Source organism: Thamnophis elegans, chromosome 9 (assembly GCF_009769535.1).
Source record: "Thamnophis elegans isolate rThaEle1 chromosome 9, rThaEle1.pri, whole genome shotgun sequence".
Classification (NCBI taxonomy): Eukaryota; Metazoa; Chordata; class Lepidosauria; order Squamata; family Colubridae; genus Thamnophis; species Thamnophis elegans.
The window spans coordinates 27,361,087-27,381,412 of NC_045549.1; the positions used below are offsets into that span (position 1 = coordinate 27,361,087).

General features: G+C 36.9%; 1 protein-coding gene across 4 annotated transcripts in view; it reads right to left on the minus strand.

Moving 5' to 3' along the window:
* Positions 1-7,801: 7,801 nt before the first annotated feature.
* MND1 (meiotic nuclear divisions 1) overlaps positions 7,802-20,326 on the minus strand; it is a 39,396-nt gene continuing 26,871 nt past the window's right edge. For all 4 annotated transcript variants that reach the window (XM_032224538.1, XM_032224536.1, XM_032224537.1 and 1 more), the window contains 2 exons: positions 10,375-10,419; positions 7,802-8,028 (listed from right to left, as the gene is read on the minus strand). In XM_032224538.1, the coding sequence (XP_032080429.1) occupies positions 7,922-8,028; positions 10,375-10,419 (152 nt within the window). In that variant the 3' untranslated portion in view covers positions 7,802-7,921. The remainder of the gene's footprint in view (positions 8,029-10,374; positions 10,420-20,326) is intronic.

Genomic DNA, 20,326 nt, shown 5'->3' on the forward strand with positions numbered 1-20,326 from the left:
CAGTTTTCAGCTGCAACGGCCTCCTGCAACCCTGCCTGCCGGGCATTGAGTCTGACACCCCTGTGTTAAATGGCAACTCTCCTCTATGTATTTGATTCTCACTAACCTGAAACAGCGTGAAATCACAATAGTATTTTATTAGGGCTGTGCATACTTTGAAAAATGTCCAGAGAAGTATTTCAGGCTTCATACAAGCCCACCTCCTATCTTCTACTCATCACAAAATATGCATCATTTTTCAGACTTATTTGAAATGCCAACAGAAACACCAGTTTTAATGATTCATGTTATTAAAGTAGCATATTTTCAATGTGATATTTAAAATAGTGACCTAGTGTTCTGCTCACACTTGTACTTCTGATTCATTTTTAAAGTACGCATTGCTCTGCAAATTACTTTTATTAAATTGAAAAAAATATCTTGCCAAAACCTATGTTCCATCAGGTCTTTCAATTTCATATCACAGAATACAGCATGTCTAGTAAGACAGTAAGCAAAAAGATAATAGCCAATCTCTCTATTTTTGCAATAGCAAGTCATCTATTAGAATTCACATTTTTATTATGCCAGGTACGTTTAAGAGATAATCCCATTTTTTTAAAGGTAACTGGACTTTTCCTTGAAGACATTTTACTTCTCATCCAAGAAGCTTCTTCTGTTCTTCTTCAGGGAAAAAAAAGGAACTCTGGTTACCTTCTAGGCAAAAAACACCTTTGAGACAACCATGACCTGGATGTCTGAGAATCTCCATAGACATTTAAGAGATAAAAAAAATTTAAAAATTCATAAAATGTTTTTACAATCAAATCCAAGCTATTTAAATCAGGGAATGTTTCATAAGCCATTTTTCTAACAAATGAAAATGAAACATGCATGCTCAGACACATATTCACATACAATACTGCAAGGATAAGATAAATACAATGAATATGTAGTTCATTTTTATTCTTGAAAGTCTGGAAAGCATTGCCCACAATTAGCTTGGTAAGTTCTGGCTGACAGGAGGTGAGTTTTCAAACTGGTACTATGACATACTGCCCAAATTTGGACTTCCTTCCTGTAAAAAAAAGTGTTTTTGTGTTTTAAAAAAAGCATAGGCACTTTCAGCTTCCAAGAATGTGGGTTTCTATCCAGTTGTGTGGGAGATTAGGCTTAAAACCAGGCAGGATTATTGGAAGATTCAAGAGATGAATACTGTGGGATGTAAAGTCCTGTGAGATCAGTGTTGAACAGAAGAATATCTTACAGTTGCTGCTGAAAATGGGAAATTGGAAGAAAACCTTAACTCATGACATTAATAGGAATTCTTTAATTTGGTGCCTCTACTCCTTGAAAAAATGTATGCATACATTTTGTGAGGGAGCTTCATAGAGCTATTCTAGAGATATTGGAGCCCTTTTCTAATCTAGTCTTCTGGAGGATGCTATGGGAGAACACATTGTTCACAGGATACTAAATTGGGGCATCAGATTTTTGCAGTGTTATCTCTCTGTACAAGGAAAGTTCAAAAACAACTCCATGCCTAAAACTGCTTTCTAATTCATCATCTCCAATACAACATATATTTGGAATCATTCATGATTCACTAGAGACCAACTCTTCTAGAGGTAAATGAAAACCAGTATGGTACAACTTGCTGTGGCCAATTTGCCCTGGCCAACTCACCACAGCACATTCGCCACAGCCAACTCACGTGGCCAACTTTCCCAGACAATTCACCACAGGACAATAGAACAGTTCAATTTAATTATTTAAAATAATTTTAAAATTATTTTAATTTTTGTCATTCACATTTCATTTTGTCCCTCCTTTTGCATCCTTTAATGATTCTGTTCCAGCATTTCTTGTCCCATGGAGAGTGGTCTTTCAATAGATGATTTACAATTGTATTTATTTCTATTTTAAAATGTTTTAAACAACCCACCCCCCCCGGCACGCGCATAAAAAATAGCACAAGACAGAACAATGGCAACGAAAAAAAATCTGAAGGGCAACAAAAAAAAAGGCTATTGGTTATTTTTATCAAAAGCCCTAATGAAGAATCAGTTATTCAGCAGTAGGGTGAGGACCATTTGAACGGGGGCGGGGGGTGTAATTTCACTCCAAAGGGTAGATGCTATTGCAGAGAAGGCATGCTTCCAGGGTCCTGACAGATTGTATTGTTTAATCAACAGAATCCAGAGCACACCAACTCTGCTAGATTGAACTAGCCAGGCAGATACAATGGGACACAGATAATCTGTCAAGTAACCAGGACATAAGCCATATAGTTCTTTATGGGTGGCCACCAGCATCTTGGATCACATTTGAAAGCAAATTGGCAACCAGTGCAACTCACAAAACAGATATCTTACACAGGCCTACCGAGATATGCCCATTGCTGCTTGTGCTGCTGCAGTCTGTAGTAATTGAAGCTTCGGGGTGGTGTGGGTGGTACACACAATGCACAATGTAGTAGTCAAGCCATGAGGTGCCCAGGGCATGAGTAACTGTCTGAAGAGCTCTCTAATCTAGAAAGAGTACAATTGGCATACCAGTTGAAGTTGGTCAAAAATATTTCTGGCTACAGCTGGCACCTCCTTACTGAGCAGGAACTGTTTCCAGGAGAACTTCCAATTGTACACTATATTCGAATGCGGAAGTGCAATCCCAGATAAGGATGGGAATTTAGAATATTCCCAGATCTTGCAGACCTAACCACTATGACTATCAGGATTTCCGTGAGCACCAAACTGAACCTTTATAGTGTGGTTTGAAATATGCTGCTTTTTAAGCTGGATCACTGCAAAGCAGATCTATTTATTTATCAGTTGTTTAACTTATGGGTTACTTTAGGCAAGAAATATGAATACAAATAACTTCATAATGGAAAGCATAAAGTGTGCCAGGACCCTACATCGTATCTCAATAGTGCTAAAAATGACTTCTGAACATTTCAGAAAAAAAACAACAACAGTGATTTATTTTTCTTTTGAGATTTCTTGTTGGATGATCAAGAATATATATATATATATATATATATATATATATATATATATATATATATATATATATATATATATACATATACATATACATATACATATACATATACATATACATACATACACACACACACACACACACACACACACATATACATACATATATACATACATATATACATACATACATACATATACATATACACACACACACAGACAATACAAACACAGAAACAGAAAAAAGCAGTTGGATCTTGAAAATGAGGTACCCTTAGTGGACCTGTTTCAAAACTCTTTGCCATTTTTTAAGCTATCATCAAAATGGCTTTTACATTTTCACAACTTTTGGCAGCCACTGATTGAAAACATTCTGAAATATGGCTGGTAACCATACTATACAGTTGATATTTATGTGAAAGAGACATCCAAGACCTAATTACTTCTGGTAAAAGGAGATGATTAGCTGATCGTCGATACGTGTGTGAATCATGTCACTAATGAAATAGTAAATTTGTAACGAAGCATGAAGTTCTGGACTAGAATACTATTATATAGTTAATAGTTTATATATGCATTGCATAAATCTAGTCCATACCTCATTCTTATGCCTCCAGTGCTAACTCAGGTTGTAGTAATTACACCATCTATGGGCAAATGGTTACCTTGTCTATTTCAATCCCTCAAAATATACATTGGGTGAGTCTGAAAAAGATGTAGGTGTGTCTCTAAGTTGAATGAACCTTCCACACTTCATGTAATCCTTCTCTCAACTAAATACTGATTCATACTTTGCACACAATGGTTGCAATGAAACTGATGATATACATCTTAGCAGCTGAGTAGTCCAAACTCCTGCTTTAAAAAAAGTCTGTTGCTTATCCTTGAAATGTGTAATTAAAGCTTGTTCTTAATTCTTCCATATGGTGTATTAGACGGATAACGCCATCCAATTCTTACACCATTTTAAGAAAAATATTAATGAACTGAAAATATCCAGTGAAAAAAGCCAAGATTATAAGGGGAAGAAACCTGACAAGGAATGGTTGGGTGATTGAATATGTTTAGACTATAAAGAAAAGGCTACACTGAGACAGGATAGCTGTCATCAGGTATGTAAAAGAGACAAGGAATAATTGTTCAGTTTTTACAGAAGGTAGGGCAAGAAATAATAAGACTGAATTACGAAGAATAGAGTTTACTTGCACATTTTGAATAGTAACTATTAATGAAAGAGCAGGTAGGAGATTACTGCATTACTTCATTGGAATTATTTAAACAGAAGCTGGAGAAGCTTGGAGAAGCTGTAATGGGAATTCCTGCACTGAGGAGCTGTTAGATTAAATATCTATAAGCCTTCCATGTCTTATATTCTATGAGTCACAAACTTCACAAAAATTTCTACTCATTTAGTGGTTAGCTGTCAAATAATAATAATTTTACTATCCATGTTTTCCCAAAAATAAGACATGGTCTTATATTTTTTAACCACCAAGAAAGGCACCAGGTCTTATTTTTCATTGACACACCTCGCGGTGGTGGCACCAACAGCCCCACCCATCAGGAGCCTGCTGCTGGCCCACTTCTTGATGCTGTATGCATGTGTCGCTCCCCACCTCTGGCAAGTGGCTGCAGCAGAAGTGGGCCAGCAAGGCAGGTGTCAAAGTGTGCGAGGCCTGGATGCAACTGTCTGAAGTTAAGTAGGACAGCTCCACCCCACCATCCCTACCCTAGCTTGATTTTTACCCATGTGCTCGCCCCATCCTGTGCACCCTGGAGTGGGCAGGGTCTTAACTAGTGCTTATTTTGTGAGTAGGGATTCTATTAGGCCCACGCGTAAAAATCAAGCTAGGGCTTATTTTCGGGAAAACATGGTATACTTTTTGGACCTTACTGTTTCACTTGTTAACCCACTGAGTAAAATCCAAGTTCCAATATATTTCATTCAGATAGCTCCAGTAAATATGGTCTGTAACTCTTAATTCATCATTATGTCCAATCTTTTTTTACTATTTATTTGTGCCAATCTTACCCTTTACTTTATTCTATTTATTGACTTTAATTCTTTATTCAGTCAGTCTTAATTTTTAAAAACCTTAAAATGGACATGGCACTTTTTCTTCAATAAGGTATTTGATGTATGCTACAGAAGGTATTAGTTGCCTTTGTGTTAAGAATATACCTTGAAAACTGTCAGGAGATTAAATCCTTTGCAAACATCACATGTTTAATACAAACAAAAGGCAAATATTGGTTAATAAATGCATTTCATAATCCCTTAACTCTTTATATATGCAGTATAACTCATAACACATTTCACCTACACTCACATACACTTTATAAAAATGTTAACACTAGTTCATTGAGGTGACATGATATTGGTAACCTGTTTTGAAAAGGTTAGACAGCCTAATTTTAAGGCTGACACAATCTAAACACACTATGTCTAGCCATCAAAGGCCAACATTCCTCATATTAAGTTCATTGTGCTAGATAAATAAATGAAATTTAGATCAAGACCAAACTAGATATATAACATGCCTGGACCTGCTGCAAGCTAATCTTGACATCTAAAGAAAAAAATTATACAGAGAACTGGGCAAAATTAAAAATAGGCAAAAGTCCGCATATAGTGCATGTTTAAGAAAATGATATACAAAGATACATCATAGTAAGGAAAACTGCAAAAATTATATATTTGGAACAGGCACACCAAAGTAAATAAATTTGGGTAGTTTAGTTTAGGGTAATGTGGTCAGAATCCATTCTAATTTATTGTAAATTAATTTATGAAAAAATTTGATTTTAAGATTATTCCATCTCAAAAAAAGATTCCAAAAATGGTTATAGTTCATGCAAAAACTTGTGGTGCTTTTCAGCTCTTTCCTTGTCAACTATGGTTGTCAAATATTAGTGGAACAATATCAGATACTCTTGTCCCAACTAATGTCTTCATGACACAATATGTACCTATAATTACAATATGTACATTTCTATCTAAGGGCCTCATTCCAAAATCAACAAGGTCATGAGAATAAATATTTAATAAAACATTCCATGTGCAAAATTAATTGGTCCACATCTACATACAAACATGTAAACCATTCCTTCTGTACAGATACAAGGAAAGTGTAATCAAGACAAACAAGCAGACCAACTGAAAATCTGACCTCAGCAAGCACAAAGCTGTGCATACTAACTTTGATATTAATTCTGTTAAATTCATTTAGACTTACTCTTTGGCTAAGTACATATAGGCTGCTATGCCCTGGTTAGTTCTATTTACATAAAGTCCTCTTTTGCAGTTTCAAGTTATGAACTTCCACCGCTATGAACAAAGCTGTCTGCCAATCCAACCTAGAAGGTCCTAGAACAGTCCCGCCCGAACCTTTTGGCACCAGGGACTGCTTCCTTGGGGAGACGATTTTCCGTGGACCGGAGGGGGCGTGGTTTCACTTGCTACCTGCATCCCACGGATGATGCTTTGCTTGTTTCTGCAGCCCAGTTGCTGGCATGCCAAAGACCACTGTGGGTACACAGACTGGGGGTTGGGAACCTCTGACCTAGAAGACAGAAAAAAATAGTTTACGCTGCACTGCACATATGCTGATTGTTTTAAAATTGACTTATGAACAGCCTGTTGGAATGCAACCTGTTTTTAAGTAAAAAATTGTATTCCATGTAATCTGCAATGAAAATTAAGGGAGTGAAGGGATCCTAAGGCTACTTAATTATTTTGAACTTCCTATTTAAAACAGAAATGAGTTCACCAGTAAGAGCTAGTGCTAAATGCTAAGAACAAAGAAATGCTTTCATGCTCACCTTATAATAAGTTCCAATGAATTATGTGGCTCTTCCTCCATGCATAGGTAAGCATGCCTGGCAGGCATAGATCTTGTAGTTGTATTTTGTCAGAACACTATTGTCATTCTCATTATGTACAAAGTGGGGGTTTTCTTCTTCCTCATTTGTGTGGACTTTCATTTTGTGTATAAGTGATTGTCAGCAAGAGATAAAAATATTTTTATCTTTTAACTTCAGCAAGGGTCTAAACTGGCTTACTGAATATGAATTGAAATAATACAAGCTAGAACAAAACAAAGCACAGAACTGGTGAAGTTGACAATGGGACCCAGAGTGGAGCTCCTGCAATTGCTATTGATGAAGAGGCTCATAGAAAAAAATAAGCTGAGTTAAACTTAATCATATGTTAATATATTAAACATTTCCAGAGTGTTTAAAGCAACATTTTTCCTTCTTTGTTGTATATTTGTACCCTTGTATGAATAAATGGATTTGATGCTATAAATAAATGCTATGAGCTCTAATGAATAAGAACTGAAACCTTCAAGGTCTTCATCAAATGTCAGTAATAGGAAGCAAGCAAATTAATATCATTGCACATTCTTTTTTCCACTAAACTATATTAATTGGCTTTCTTTAGATTTCACTTTTTAAAATAGTTCAGTATTATTCACTTCAATTTAACAAAACGGATAAAACAACCAGTCTATTTAATTATACAGTTGAAGTTGGCTTTTTTGAATTAAATATGTGGAAAAGATACTCAAGATAATATATTCAACTCAACTTCCAGGTAAAACACTTCATATCATTAAAAGCCTTTAATGCCTTTTAATTTTTCAAATAATTCTAGATAATTAAACAGTTTCCTGTCCTTTTTCATTGTTTTGTAAAGGACTAGCTTGTTACTTTTATCATGCAACTAGTACCACAGATTTTAAAGCACAGAGTCTGCAAATAACTTTTCTGTTTCAGACAATTATCAGGAAGATCAAAGTGTAAGAAAGCAATATGACTTCAGGGTTTTCAGATTTTATTAATTACAGTACTAGTAATGGTAGGAATGAAATACAATTTAAAATAAAAGCATCTTGAACAATATTAAGTTATAAGGCATCTTTTTTTATTAAACACTTTCAATCAATATAGTCAAAATCTTCTGGTATACCAAATGTTTTGTCAATTTTGTTGTCTTCAAATCCAAACTTCCGTTTAGCCCAAGATTTTACAGCAAATATATTATCTGTAGATAAGGTAAATGAAAAACAATGGATATTAGGGCTTCAAGTGTTTGTAATGATAATCATAATAAAAGACCCTTAGTGCTTAAAGATAATTAACAGATCTACAAATTGTTATCCTGAGGCCCTTCCTCAGACATAAATCACCTATTTGGTTGCAACGTCTAACAGTGATTATTTTGTGATTTCCAATTCTCATGTAGAGATGAGGCTAAGAACTACACTGAAATCCCTTTCTGTGTATGAGACTTCAGCAGTAATAATTATCTGAAAGGCAACTGATTCCGCCATAGGCACAGGGCGAACAGTTCAGCACAAAATCTACTGAGCTTAGAACTTGACGTACACACTTTACCTGAGGAGTTATATGTGATTGAAAAGTTATGTCTCTGGGGGTTTCTACACTGGGAAGCACCAGTTTTTCCTGTTTATTTAGACTCTTATCTAGATTTTAACCAAAATTCAGGAATTTTAAAAAAGACACTAATCCTTCCCTCTCTCTACGCTGAAATAGAAGACTGAAATACTAATCTATTTGCCGACAACCCAATAGAATAAAATTATGAGCATCTAGATTTTATAATGCTAACCTTGATTTGATTTTTCCTGTTGATTTAAGTGTCACAGTATTTCCTGCAAGGTATCTTGCATCCAATTTAGTATCAAACAGATACAAAAATTATAAAACTGATTATAACTTTGAAAGAATTGCACTTAATAAAGCTTGACTGTTCAAAAGAACTGGTCAAAGCAGTGAGGGAGAAAGGTTTTTGAGAAAGTGTACAATAAAATAGGGGTGCATATGTCATGAAGTGAATAAGTAAGTATATGATGACATAAATAATATATTTAGCACACATTTTTCTCCAATTTAGTATAAGTTAATTTTACAACAGGAGTTACCCACATGACAATTGATACTAAACTGTTACAAAGAGATGGAAAATCACAAGGAAAGAAATCAAGTATTCCGTTTGCTTGCAAACAATGTTATTTTTTATCCTTCAGTTACTAGCAATTGAAATAGAAAATTCAAAAGAATAAATTCACACTATAGGGAAAAAATTGTTAAAATAAAAATAAACCTTTAAGCTTTTCAAGACTTTAAAATAAAGTCTTGAAAAATAAAAAAATTGCCAAACGCAATCCTAAATACAAGTAGTCCTCACCTTAGAACAATTCATTTAGTAACTGTTCAAAGTTACAATGGCACTGAAAAAACACAACAGTTGAAGCATCCCCATGGTTACATGATCAAAATTCAGATGCTTAGCAACTGACTCATATTTATGATGGTTGCAGTGTTCCTGGAATCATATGATCACCTTCTAACAAAGTCAATGGGGAAGCAAGATTTAGTACGTAACAACTGTATTACTAACTTAAGAACTGCAATGATTTACTTAACAACTGTGGCAAGAAAGGTTGTAAAATGGGGCAAAACTCCTTAGCAACAAAAATTTGGGGTTCATTTATGGTCATAAGTCGAAGACTACCTAGTAAATGGCAATTCTATAATCAAAAAGCGTCTTTCCCAGCTGGCTACTTCTAAACTTCTGCGGAAGAGTCTCTAAAAACTATTTCAATGAACTAGAAATTTCATATAGAAGACAATTCTTTTTATTTATGCAGTTTTATTGATTCATTTTAGGTAACATATGCAAATTTACTTCTCAGTGATAAAATTGATGATGCTGAAACATGATTAAGTACCAATAATTTTGGACTTGATTACACATGACTGTTCCTGGAAAACTGTCCCAATGTGGAATATGATTTAATATGATGTGATGAAATTGTAATTACAATGTAAAATTATATACCATTCATATCAACATTCACAATAATCTTACAATGAGCAAGCCAATTTATTGTGTCAGCTGCTTTGTATGATTACCATGAATCATATACTACTGTGCACTCTAATCCTTCAAATAAGTAACTTCAAATTAATTTACACATTTTACTGCTTTCCATTCAAATATTTGGTTAGTTTCTACCAACCAAAATTATTTGCAGATTACTTGAAGATTGTCACACTGAGTGTGTGTATGTGTGTAAAATGCTTAATACCCAAATAATAAGTGATACCTAGCAAAAATGTATAAGAACAAACAAAAATATTAAAACGTATGAATCAGAAATCACAAAAATTATATTACAAGTAATGGCAAACTTCACCAGTAATAGTTATTTAATGAGTTTTCAGCAATCTGTTGCCTCAAAAATAAATCAATTTTATGTAAATAATAATAATTACAATCTTAAGTTAAAGCTTGTATTTTTCCATGTATTTATTTTTGTTCACAAAAGAATGAATGCTGTAAAATAATATAATGCAGACACACCAGTCCATCTGTTGGTTGCTTCCTTGGCTATTTTATTTGCTTGACCTAAAAAGAAGAACAAATGAACAAATAAAATTCCATAGAAGCAATTCATTAGATCAATAGCTGAACAGACCCAAAAGAATAAAACTATATTTTCAAACTTATTATGCATTTTAAATAGCTTGAAAATGTTTTACTGTTCCTTTGAAGTTAATATTCAACCAATCCTCAAAGATTAGTAAAGTTACATCAAAATGAAATTACATGCTGAAGTAATGCCTTCTATCAGTTACAACTGAAAATTCTTGACATATATCTGGCTATACTACATGAAAATAAAAATCATTTAGTGCTTCATTGAATTACAAAAGGCTATGCTCTAAGAAGAAACAATCTATTGTACAAAATTTTAAAAATTAGGATATCTGAATTCTGTGATGCATAATGAAGAATGTTATTTGAAACAATGCTTTCATTTGTACTTTTCATCAAAGATGAATACATTTATTTAAAAAAAACATGGATGAATTACAGAATGTTGCCCCTTTAGTAAAAATCCCTTGCTCATTTGTTAGAAATTATTTGGGCAAATTCTTAATGTGCCAGTTCATATATTCTCGTTATTCACTTTCCTCTGCTATGGAACAATTTATAAAATGGGAATTTGCAGCTAGTAAAGTTCATAAGGGTATGCTGAAAGCTTCTGTATCCAAAGATCTACACCAATGAGTTTGTTTGCTTATAGAAACAGAAACACTGATTAAGGTGAACATCCAATTTTCAGGTCTCTGCCACGCATGCACAGAGGGCAGAGCACATGTGGGAGACATGCATGCATGCACCCATGTGGAGGTTGTATATGCATGCATGGGGTGTGCATGGGGTTGCACATATGCACACCGGGAAGATGATATTCCGGTTTCTGGGGTGCACATGCGCAGCAACCACCTGGTCTTTGTGTGCACATGTGTGCCAGAAACCAGAAGACCACGTGGCATGTGCGCCCTGGAAACCAGCAGATCATTTTCCTGGCATGTGCACTGGGCAGCTGCTCTTCAGGTTTCCGATGCTCCGGCATGAGTGAAGACCAGCTGGTCAGTGCACCAGAACCCAGAAGAGCAATGGGTTATGGCTCGCTTGCCTGGAGAGATGGCTCTGCGCGCCACTTTCGGCACACATGCCATAGGTTCGCCATCAAGGTCCTAGCCTCTAACATAAAGAACTATTTTATTTAAAACTTGTAGATGAGATCATATAACTGCTTTAAACAAAAAATGCAAATACTTAGAAAAGCTTCTATACTTTTGGCTTTGCCATGACATATAAAACAAAAATGTTTTTAAAATGAAACATAGTATGCTAAACTGTAAATAAAATTTAACTTCTGATTAAAAATCATCATAAATTTAAAAAAAATAAAAGAAAGGAAAAAGAAGGTATAAGAAAAAAGTATCCTGTAAATTACATTACAAAGACAGGTTCTCATCTAAAATGATACATATTCTCTGAAATGATAAAATGAATCAATATTACAGTATGATTTCACTGTAGTTAGCATAGGATCAAAAATAAATCTGTTATTTTTAATAATCATATTTTAATCAAAATATCAAACAAACTAATGATAAAACTTTATAACTTTATAAATCTGTTTTATTGGAAATAAGCAAAAATACTTAAAATTTGAAACACCATTTGTAATAGAGTGTTCTTGCTTGCTTTTGCATAATTCCTGAAATTTGGGTCTTATTTTGTACATAGCCATTCTTATTCACTGAAATCAAAGGAAAAAAAAGAGAAGTAAAAAAACCTGCTTCAAAATGCCTGCAGCTTGCAAAAAACTAAACTATTTTTTCACTCTTTCCTCCCATGCAGACAGAGTGTGATAACAACCACAGCCCATTTTCTCTTTCCTCTCTAGCCTAATGTTTGAGTCCCTTGTGCATTCGTGCTACTTTTTCCTTCTTCATAGTCCTTTTTCTTACACTCTACTGCAATTCTGTCTGTAAAAAGATGGTCTTATAGTACATGAGGGTTTGCAACCCACATGCTCGGAAATCTTCTTATACAAATAGAATTTTAAAAACTTTTATTGTATTTCTTTAAAATTTACAATTGCTCCTCTGCCAAATATTGATAAGACAATAAATAAAATTGCTGAAAGTCAGCTATAGTTTTCCACTGCAAGTATTGTATAATATTTTTAGCCAGATCACAGGACCCCAAAATGCACAATTCTAAGACAAATTTAGTTATCCTGAATAGTGATACATCCAAATTAATGTTAACAATCTTACCAATGTTGGCTAAAATAGGACTACAGAGTAAGACTAAACCAATGTTCCATCTCGTGAGTTAATTTCAACAAGCCTGAAATAGCTGAAGGAAACAAGATTTTGCTTTAAAGCACCACTCTATTGATTTAAAAGACAGAACACTTGACTTGTTATTGCAGAAGACACATAAATAACTTGCAACAATTTTGTCAACTATCTATGACAAACAGTTATTTGCTTAATGGTGTTATTAAGACATCCTCCTTGCTCTCAGGACATGAAGACCTGTTAAAAATTTGTTCAGGACATGTCATCACATGGAGTTTCTATCTGATTCTGTTCCAGTGAGGCAGGCTAAAGCTAAATCAAGTTGATCTGACAGGCAAATGGAGTTTTCTGTTAGAAAATGCAACACAATCCCCTTTACCAACATTCTGATCCAGACGCTGAGGGAGATCAGTGACCAGCAGGTTTCAAAATGCCCTGATGCAAGACCATTCATTCTCTAGCCACGAGGCTCTGAGGCTCTAGGATCTCTTGGGCTTTTTTGCTAGAGAGAGCCCACCCAAGCAACCAAAGGGTGTTTTAGGTTGTTTTTTCTTTGCTTGGAAAAGTTCTGTGCTTGCTAAAGAATAGAAAAAATAGTGGAAGCAGAACAACTAGAAGCCTCTGTAGAATAGAAAAAACTCCTAAGGAGACAGGCGTCCTTTATCCTCCCTCCCGGCTTCTGTTCTCTGCACTTGCTCTTATCTCTGAATTTACAGGCAGCAGTCACCTGCAAGTGTAGTCCTGATTCCATCTGAGGATAGCAGCTTTACTGGCCTCGTTTTGGTAGCACATCAAGAAGTATATTGTGGGGGCAAGGACACAGGTAGTGCTCAAGTTACAAAGGTCTGTCTTTGTCTATTTATCCCCTTTCCCTTATCTATTGTGAGCCGCCCGGAGTCCTTCGGGAGTGGGCGGCATACAAGACAAATAAATAAATAAATAGTAATTGGGACTGGAATTTCCAACAGGAAGTGATGTTGGTTATCATGCGCGATGTCACATGGCTGCATGACTTAGTGATGGTAAATCTTGGTAATCCTTGTTATAATTAAGCAAAGTTTGCAGGTTATTAAGTGAGGACCTCATGTGACCATGACTTGTGATCTTGGAAAACTGCTGTCTTACAACAAGCAGTCAATGGGGAAGCCAGAATGAAGTCATAGGCTCTGTGCAGCCTGCAAGCAGGCCAGCAGATGGGTGAGTGCTAATGAGTGCAGCCACAAAAGGAAAGTGCTGTTCTAGTGCTCTGCAAATATTGGACAGATGTGCATGTTCTACAGATTGCAGGTGAGGAGTGTGCTGTGTGGCAGATGCAACTAATCTCGTACTCTGTAGCGAGCTCATTAGAAAAAAAGATGGCAGAGGCAATTTATGGGACCAGCTTGCAACCTTCTGTCTTACCCATTGACTTGGATCAGGTGACCACCCACTGCTTCAACCACATAAGTGTGAGGTGGTTGCCAAGTGCCTGAATCACAAACAAATGACTAAAAGAATGATGTGACAGTTGGAACTTTGAGCATCACTCATTTGGTGCCATTGCAACTTTGAACAGTCGCTGATTGTTTAACTGAGAACTGAGAAAAGTATGAAGGATCAACTGTAGATATAATACAGTTATACATATATAGTTCCAATCATAAATTTCTGGATTAACTTGACATTTTAGCTAAATTGTAAGACATTCAAAATTCTTCGAGTAGTTTTTTTCTTAGAAATAGCACTCAACAGAAAAAAATACTTTGTGGGAAGGCAACTAACAAGACAAAATGTATGTATGCTGCTGTTATATTTAAGATTATACTATATTTTAGGTATTAATATTGGTTTTATTATAATCAAAAGAGGAAAGGGAAAGAACAGGAAAAGAGATTTAAATGCATTAGAACCTTTTAATGAAATTGTTATTTTAGAAAGTGTGGAGTATTGTGAAATAACAAACTATTACTTTAATAAAAAATAAATATAACTTGAATTTTCATTGAGAATATACTAGCAATGTAGTGAAATAAGGAAAAAGGAAAAAAGAAAAAAAAACTTTTGACCTTGAAAAAACATCAAGCATGCACAGCTGAATTTACAAAACAAGAAGTAGCTTGGACCAGTATGAGTTGTCAGCTTGCAAATATCCACCAACAAGCAATTTTGAGAGTTTCTTTTTCAGTCAACAATAGCCAAATACTCTGAAACACTTTCCACTTAGTTATCAAGTAACACAGTATACGATAAATCTTCCCCTCCCCCCATCCAAAAGAAAGCATTTCTGTAACGCTAGTCTATCTTTGGCTTGGCTTCATTTATTCCAGTACCTTCCAAAATCATCGTTGATAGACGCCCTGAGTTGCAGCTATGTACTTTTCTGAAAGAATAATTCTTTGTATTTAACTAATGAGACAGCTACTGTAAAAGCAATGACTCTTCTATAGGTCTGGGTCTGTTACTCTAGGACAATGGGTCTCAACCTTCCTAATGCCGCGACCCTTTAATACAGTTCCTCGTGTTGTGGTGACCCCAACTATTTCCGTATTTTTTCAAAAATATGTGTTTTCTGATGGTCTTAGGTGACCCCTGTGAAAGAGTCGTTCGATCCCCAAAGGGGTTCCAACCCACAGGTTGAGAACCACTGCTCTAGGAAGAGTAACCTACTGGGGGCAAAACCCTATTCAAATGCTGACAATAAAAAGTGGTGAATTCTAGAGTACAATATTTTTTATTTTTAAAGACACAAATTTGCTTCTATAGCAGAAATTGTAAAATTGAACTTAAAGGGTGGATCCAAAATTGGTGCATTATACAGTATAATTGAAATACATTCTATTTAAAGAGAGATACATCCCATTTAAATTAAGGCTGATTTATATCAATTAAAATGCTATTTTAAGTACGTTTTTTATAATTAGTGCAGTATAGGATTTTCTAACCTATAATGCAAGAACCTACCAAGAAGGCTATTGATTGAGATGGTAGCATAACTGATGCATATATGCTTCTCTGTGTCATGCAAATATTATGTTTTGCTCTAGAGGTAATCCTCGATTTACAACCGCAATTAAGCCCAAAATATTCTCCAGAATATTTATTTATTTAAAAGGTCCCCATGCCTATTTTGAGCACTACTCTGGACAGTGTGTAACAACAATAAAACCCAGTAATTATAAAACCATAAACCATAAAATCAAATCAAAAAGCCTGTGCCCAATTCTACCTTGGGATGCCCCACAACTAGCTCGATATCCTGATTCTATCCCAGCACATGAGTAAAAAGCCAGCTCTTGATGGTCTTCTGAAAGGCTAAAAGAGAGGGCTGCCAAATCACCTGGGGATTAGGTGTTCCATAATGTAAGGGGCAGCCACAGAAAAGGCACCCTTGTGAGTTACCACTAGGTGGCAAGATTTCAGGGAAAGGATCTGGAGCTTGCCTGATCTCATGAGAAGTGTGGGTAATCTTAGGCACAGGCAGACCTGCAAATAACCTGTTTCTGTACCATGCAGGACTTTAAAAGTGATAACCAGTGCCTTGAATTGCAAAGAAGGAAATTGGGAGCCCATGCAACTTGCTCAACAAAGTGTAACATGGGCATACTTAAGAATATTCAGTATTGTGAGGGCTGCTGCATTTGGACTACTTGTAGCTTCCAAGGGTATTCTAAGGCAGGCTCATGTAAAACACATTGCAATAATCAAAACGGGAACTGATTAAGGTGTGAGGGACCATTAGCAAAGGCTCCTGAACTAGGAAAGGGTATGACTATTGCACAAGACAAATCCATGCAAAATCCTCTCTAACAGCAGCTGAATCCCAGAGAACCCTCAGACTGCACACCAATTCAGTCTGAGGATGTGCAATGTCATAAAGACAGCAAGGCACCAGATCTTGAGGGATCAAAACCCCAAAGGTACTGAATCTTGCCAGGATTGACCTGAAGTCAGCTCAACTCCTCCCAGATCCGCACTGTCTCCACATATAGATAGTAGAGGGTTATTATTTTTACTATTGGTTCGCTAGTGCGCGTATGCGCAGAAGCATCCAGGCAGGTGGGCAGAGCCTCTTGTCGCTGCTGCTACTAGTTCACTTGATCCGGGCCGAACCCGGAGCAACCCACCTCTGGACAGGAGATACCTAAGCCCTGAGGTGCCCCATGCAAGGGCTTCTCACTCCTTCACCAACGTTGACTGGAACATGCCACTGAGAAAAAAGGAGACCCACCAGAAAACAATGATTCCAAATTCCAAACTCTTAAGCCAGACCAAAATGGAATCAGGGTCAATGATATAAAAAAACGGCTGACAGAGCCAGGAGAACCTAAACCAGGGGTGTCAAACTGGTGGCCCGCAGCCCGGATGTGTCACACACAGGCCACGTTCACCCCAGTTCTACAATGGAAAAAATGTCACGAACGTGACATTTGCAGTGAGTTAGATACCTGGGACCTAGACAGTTCCTCTAAAGGTTATCAGCAAATGCAACCAATCCCATCTCTGTACTATACACTGGCTTGAACCTAGACAGAAAAGGGGCCAAATAATTTGCTTTATTCATGGCTCTCTGAAGCTGAGAATTACCCTGTCATCAATCTTTCCCAAATGGTTGGAGGCTGAACAAAAGTTGTGTAGCAAGGCTGGGTCAAGAAAGACCTCTTGAGAAACAGGTGCACCATCTCCACCTTCAGGGAAGGAAGTATACCTCCTCCCACCAAAAGGAATTAATCACCACTTGGACCCAGCCATGTGCCACCTCCAAGAAGCTTTAATGAGGAGGGGCATAGGACTAGGCCAGGGGTCTCTAACCTTGGCAACTTTAAGACTTGTGGACTTCAACTCTCAGAATTCCTCAGCCAGCAAAGCTGGTCTAGAACATGTAACTAAGCTCACAGTTGCAATAGCTCTATTCATTTCTTCCAAATAAACTGGCTCAAGCTTTTCCCAGATTACAGGGTTCAGATGTGTCTTAGCCAAAATCCAATTCCAAATTAAATTGAGACAAATATCTGACAAATGCTGAGAATTTTCTCACAGTGAAAATAGATGGAATAGTTGGAAATAGTGTGTCAGAGAAATATAGAGAAGATAACTGTAAAGAAACCTAGAAGAGACCATGCAAATAAGGACATTTCAATCACAGCAGAGATCAGAATAATTAAAGCATAGTCTTTCTAATAGTAATTGATTGTTGTGAAAACTGGGCACTGGGAAAGACTGAAAAATATACACCTTGGATTTATGGACCTGGAGGTCATTACAAAGAGTACCAGGGTCTGCAAGAAGAAACAGTCAATCAGTTCTGGATCAAACAAAGGCTAATTGCTTCCTTGAGACAAGAATCAGCAAGAAGAAACTTAAATACTTTGATGTAAGTGCATGATGGATTAAAAAGAATTATTGTACTTGGCAAGAAACGCAAAAAGGAAAGTCAATGGATACAGTGGATAGTAGTGATCAAATAAATCCTTGGAAAGTCCCTGCAAGAGCAATATAATTGTCAGAACAAGTTTATGAACTTTTGCTCATAAGGTTGCCATAAGGTCACCCTTTATCATATATCAACTGGAAATCTTGGTAGACCTTCTGTGCTTTATTTTCCACACTTTTGCACTATCATTAAGCTACATATGAAGTGAAATCTTGAATAATTAGCAATATTTTTATGAGATGAACTGATGGTATCAGTTCAAACTTGAAACAAATGGCTAGCTCACAGCTGATAAAAGGAAGAATTTGCTTGCTGTTCTTTTTTCCACTTTTGTAATATATGCACTAATAGGAAATAATAAAGACAAGCTGCTTCCTATCCAGATATTTAGGGGGTGGAAGACTGGGAACTGCTCTGTGTGGTTATGTAAAACTGAAAAATACAGCAGTAATTTTTCCAGATCACTTTCCACTGCTGAATACAAAGTGCTCAACAAACTAAGTAAAAGAGATATTATATTTTTGATAACAATGTTATTGGCATTATTATATTTTACAATGCATGTTGATTAATACTCAAAGACCCAATATTTAACAATGTAGATCCATATAGGCCTAGATATGTGCTAACTTTTAATATTTCTTGCTCTGAAGCATAAAGGCAGATGTGGCTTTGCTTATGCATTTTCACAATTTAAGAGAAATCCATAATACATGTTTAAGAAGAGATAATGCTTCCCTACGTACATGCAACTAATGATTTCATGGAAAACAGCAAACAGAATCATCCAAAATATTCCTTTCACAAAGGACTTATTGTAACTCACCCAGTAAAAGCCATATTTTTCTGAGTATAAGACACATTCCCCCCCCCCCAAAAAAGAGGCTGAAAATTTGTGTGCGTCTTATACTCCAAACGTAGCCCCACCCACCTGCTGGCACCCACCCTTCAGCCTCCGAGTGTCCTCTTTCTGGTTGCAGAGATTGCCACAGACAATGGCTTGCATTTTTGGGCTCTGTGCCTCACGTTTTCAGCCTCCAAACTCTCCATTTGAGACCTGTTCAAGGCTGCTGGGATTGCCAGAGCACATCGCCGCCAATGTGCGTTGTGTTTTTGGGCGGTGATCAGAGCATTTGGAAGCTGAAAACGCAAGACGCAGAGCCCAAAATGGCAACCTGGAACAGGTGCTGCCTTCTCTTACCTCTTCCGCACTTTGCCTGCTTTATTAATTGCAGCTCCCTGTGATGATCAGCTGTGCTTTAGAAGTTGTTTTTCAGCCCCAATGAGGCACATATGCCCGTGTTCACAACCAGTGAAGTAATGAAGTTGAAGCTGTGCTGAAGGACGCTAGCCAGATGAATACCTGTAGATAGAATCCCCCCCCCCCGTATTTTCCTCCCAAAAACTAAGGTGCTTCTTATACTCTGAAAAATACAGTAAATGGTAAATCTAAAGAAGCAGTTTTATACAAAAGGAAAAGAGAAGCCAATTTACCCTGAAAGCAAATTAGATAATATATTTTAAGTGATGACTTCTCAGTATTTGTGTTATCTACAAATATCTTTGAGTGTTTTTATTACCAATAACATGCAGTTAACAACTGAATGCATTTATTCCTGACATGCAAACTTAATTTCAATACTTATATTACTAAAGCAGCCCCATGTTCCAAACAAGTTGCCCACAAAGAGACAAACAGTGGTCACTGCCAGGGTTTAGAGCTCTCAAAGTTGAGGAAAAGTCACCTTGGCTCAAATCACGAGTTTGGAGACTTCAAATGTATACTGGGTTCGCTCACTTTCTTTCTTAATCACTTTACAAAATTGCTTCTTGAGTGCTTTTAGATACTAAGAACATTGGACACAACAAGTTTCATTATACTAGAGCAGTGGTCCCCAACCCCCGGTCCGCGGACCGGTGCCGGGCCGCGGAGTACCTGGCACCGGGCCGCGCAGCGGCCGGGGGCCATGATCGCTGCAGCGGCCGGGGGCCATGATCGCTGCAGCGGCCGGGGGCCATGATCGCTGCAGCGGCCGGGGGCCATGATTGCTGCAGCGGCCGGGGGACATGATCGCTGCAGCGCAAAGGCTCCTGGGCCATGCGCAAAAGCTCCTGGGCCGTGCGCAAAGGCTCCAGGGAAGAGAGCCCCGCGCAGGTACGCAATCAATGTGTCGTCGCGAACAACGCCCCCCCACCCCTGCGCGCGCTCAGCGAGCCACGGTAAAATTATCAAAGG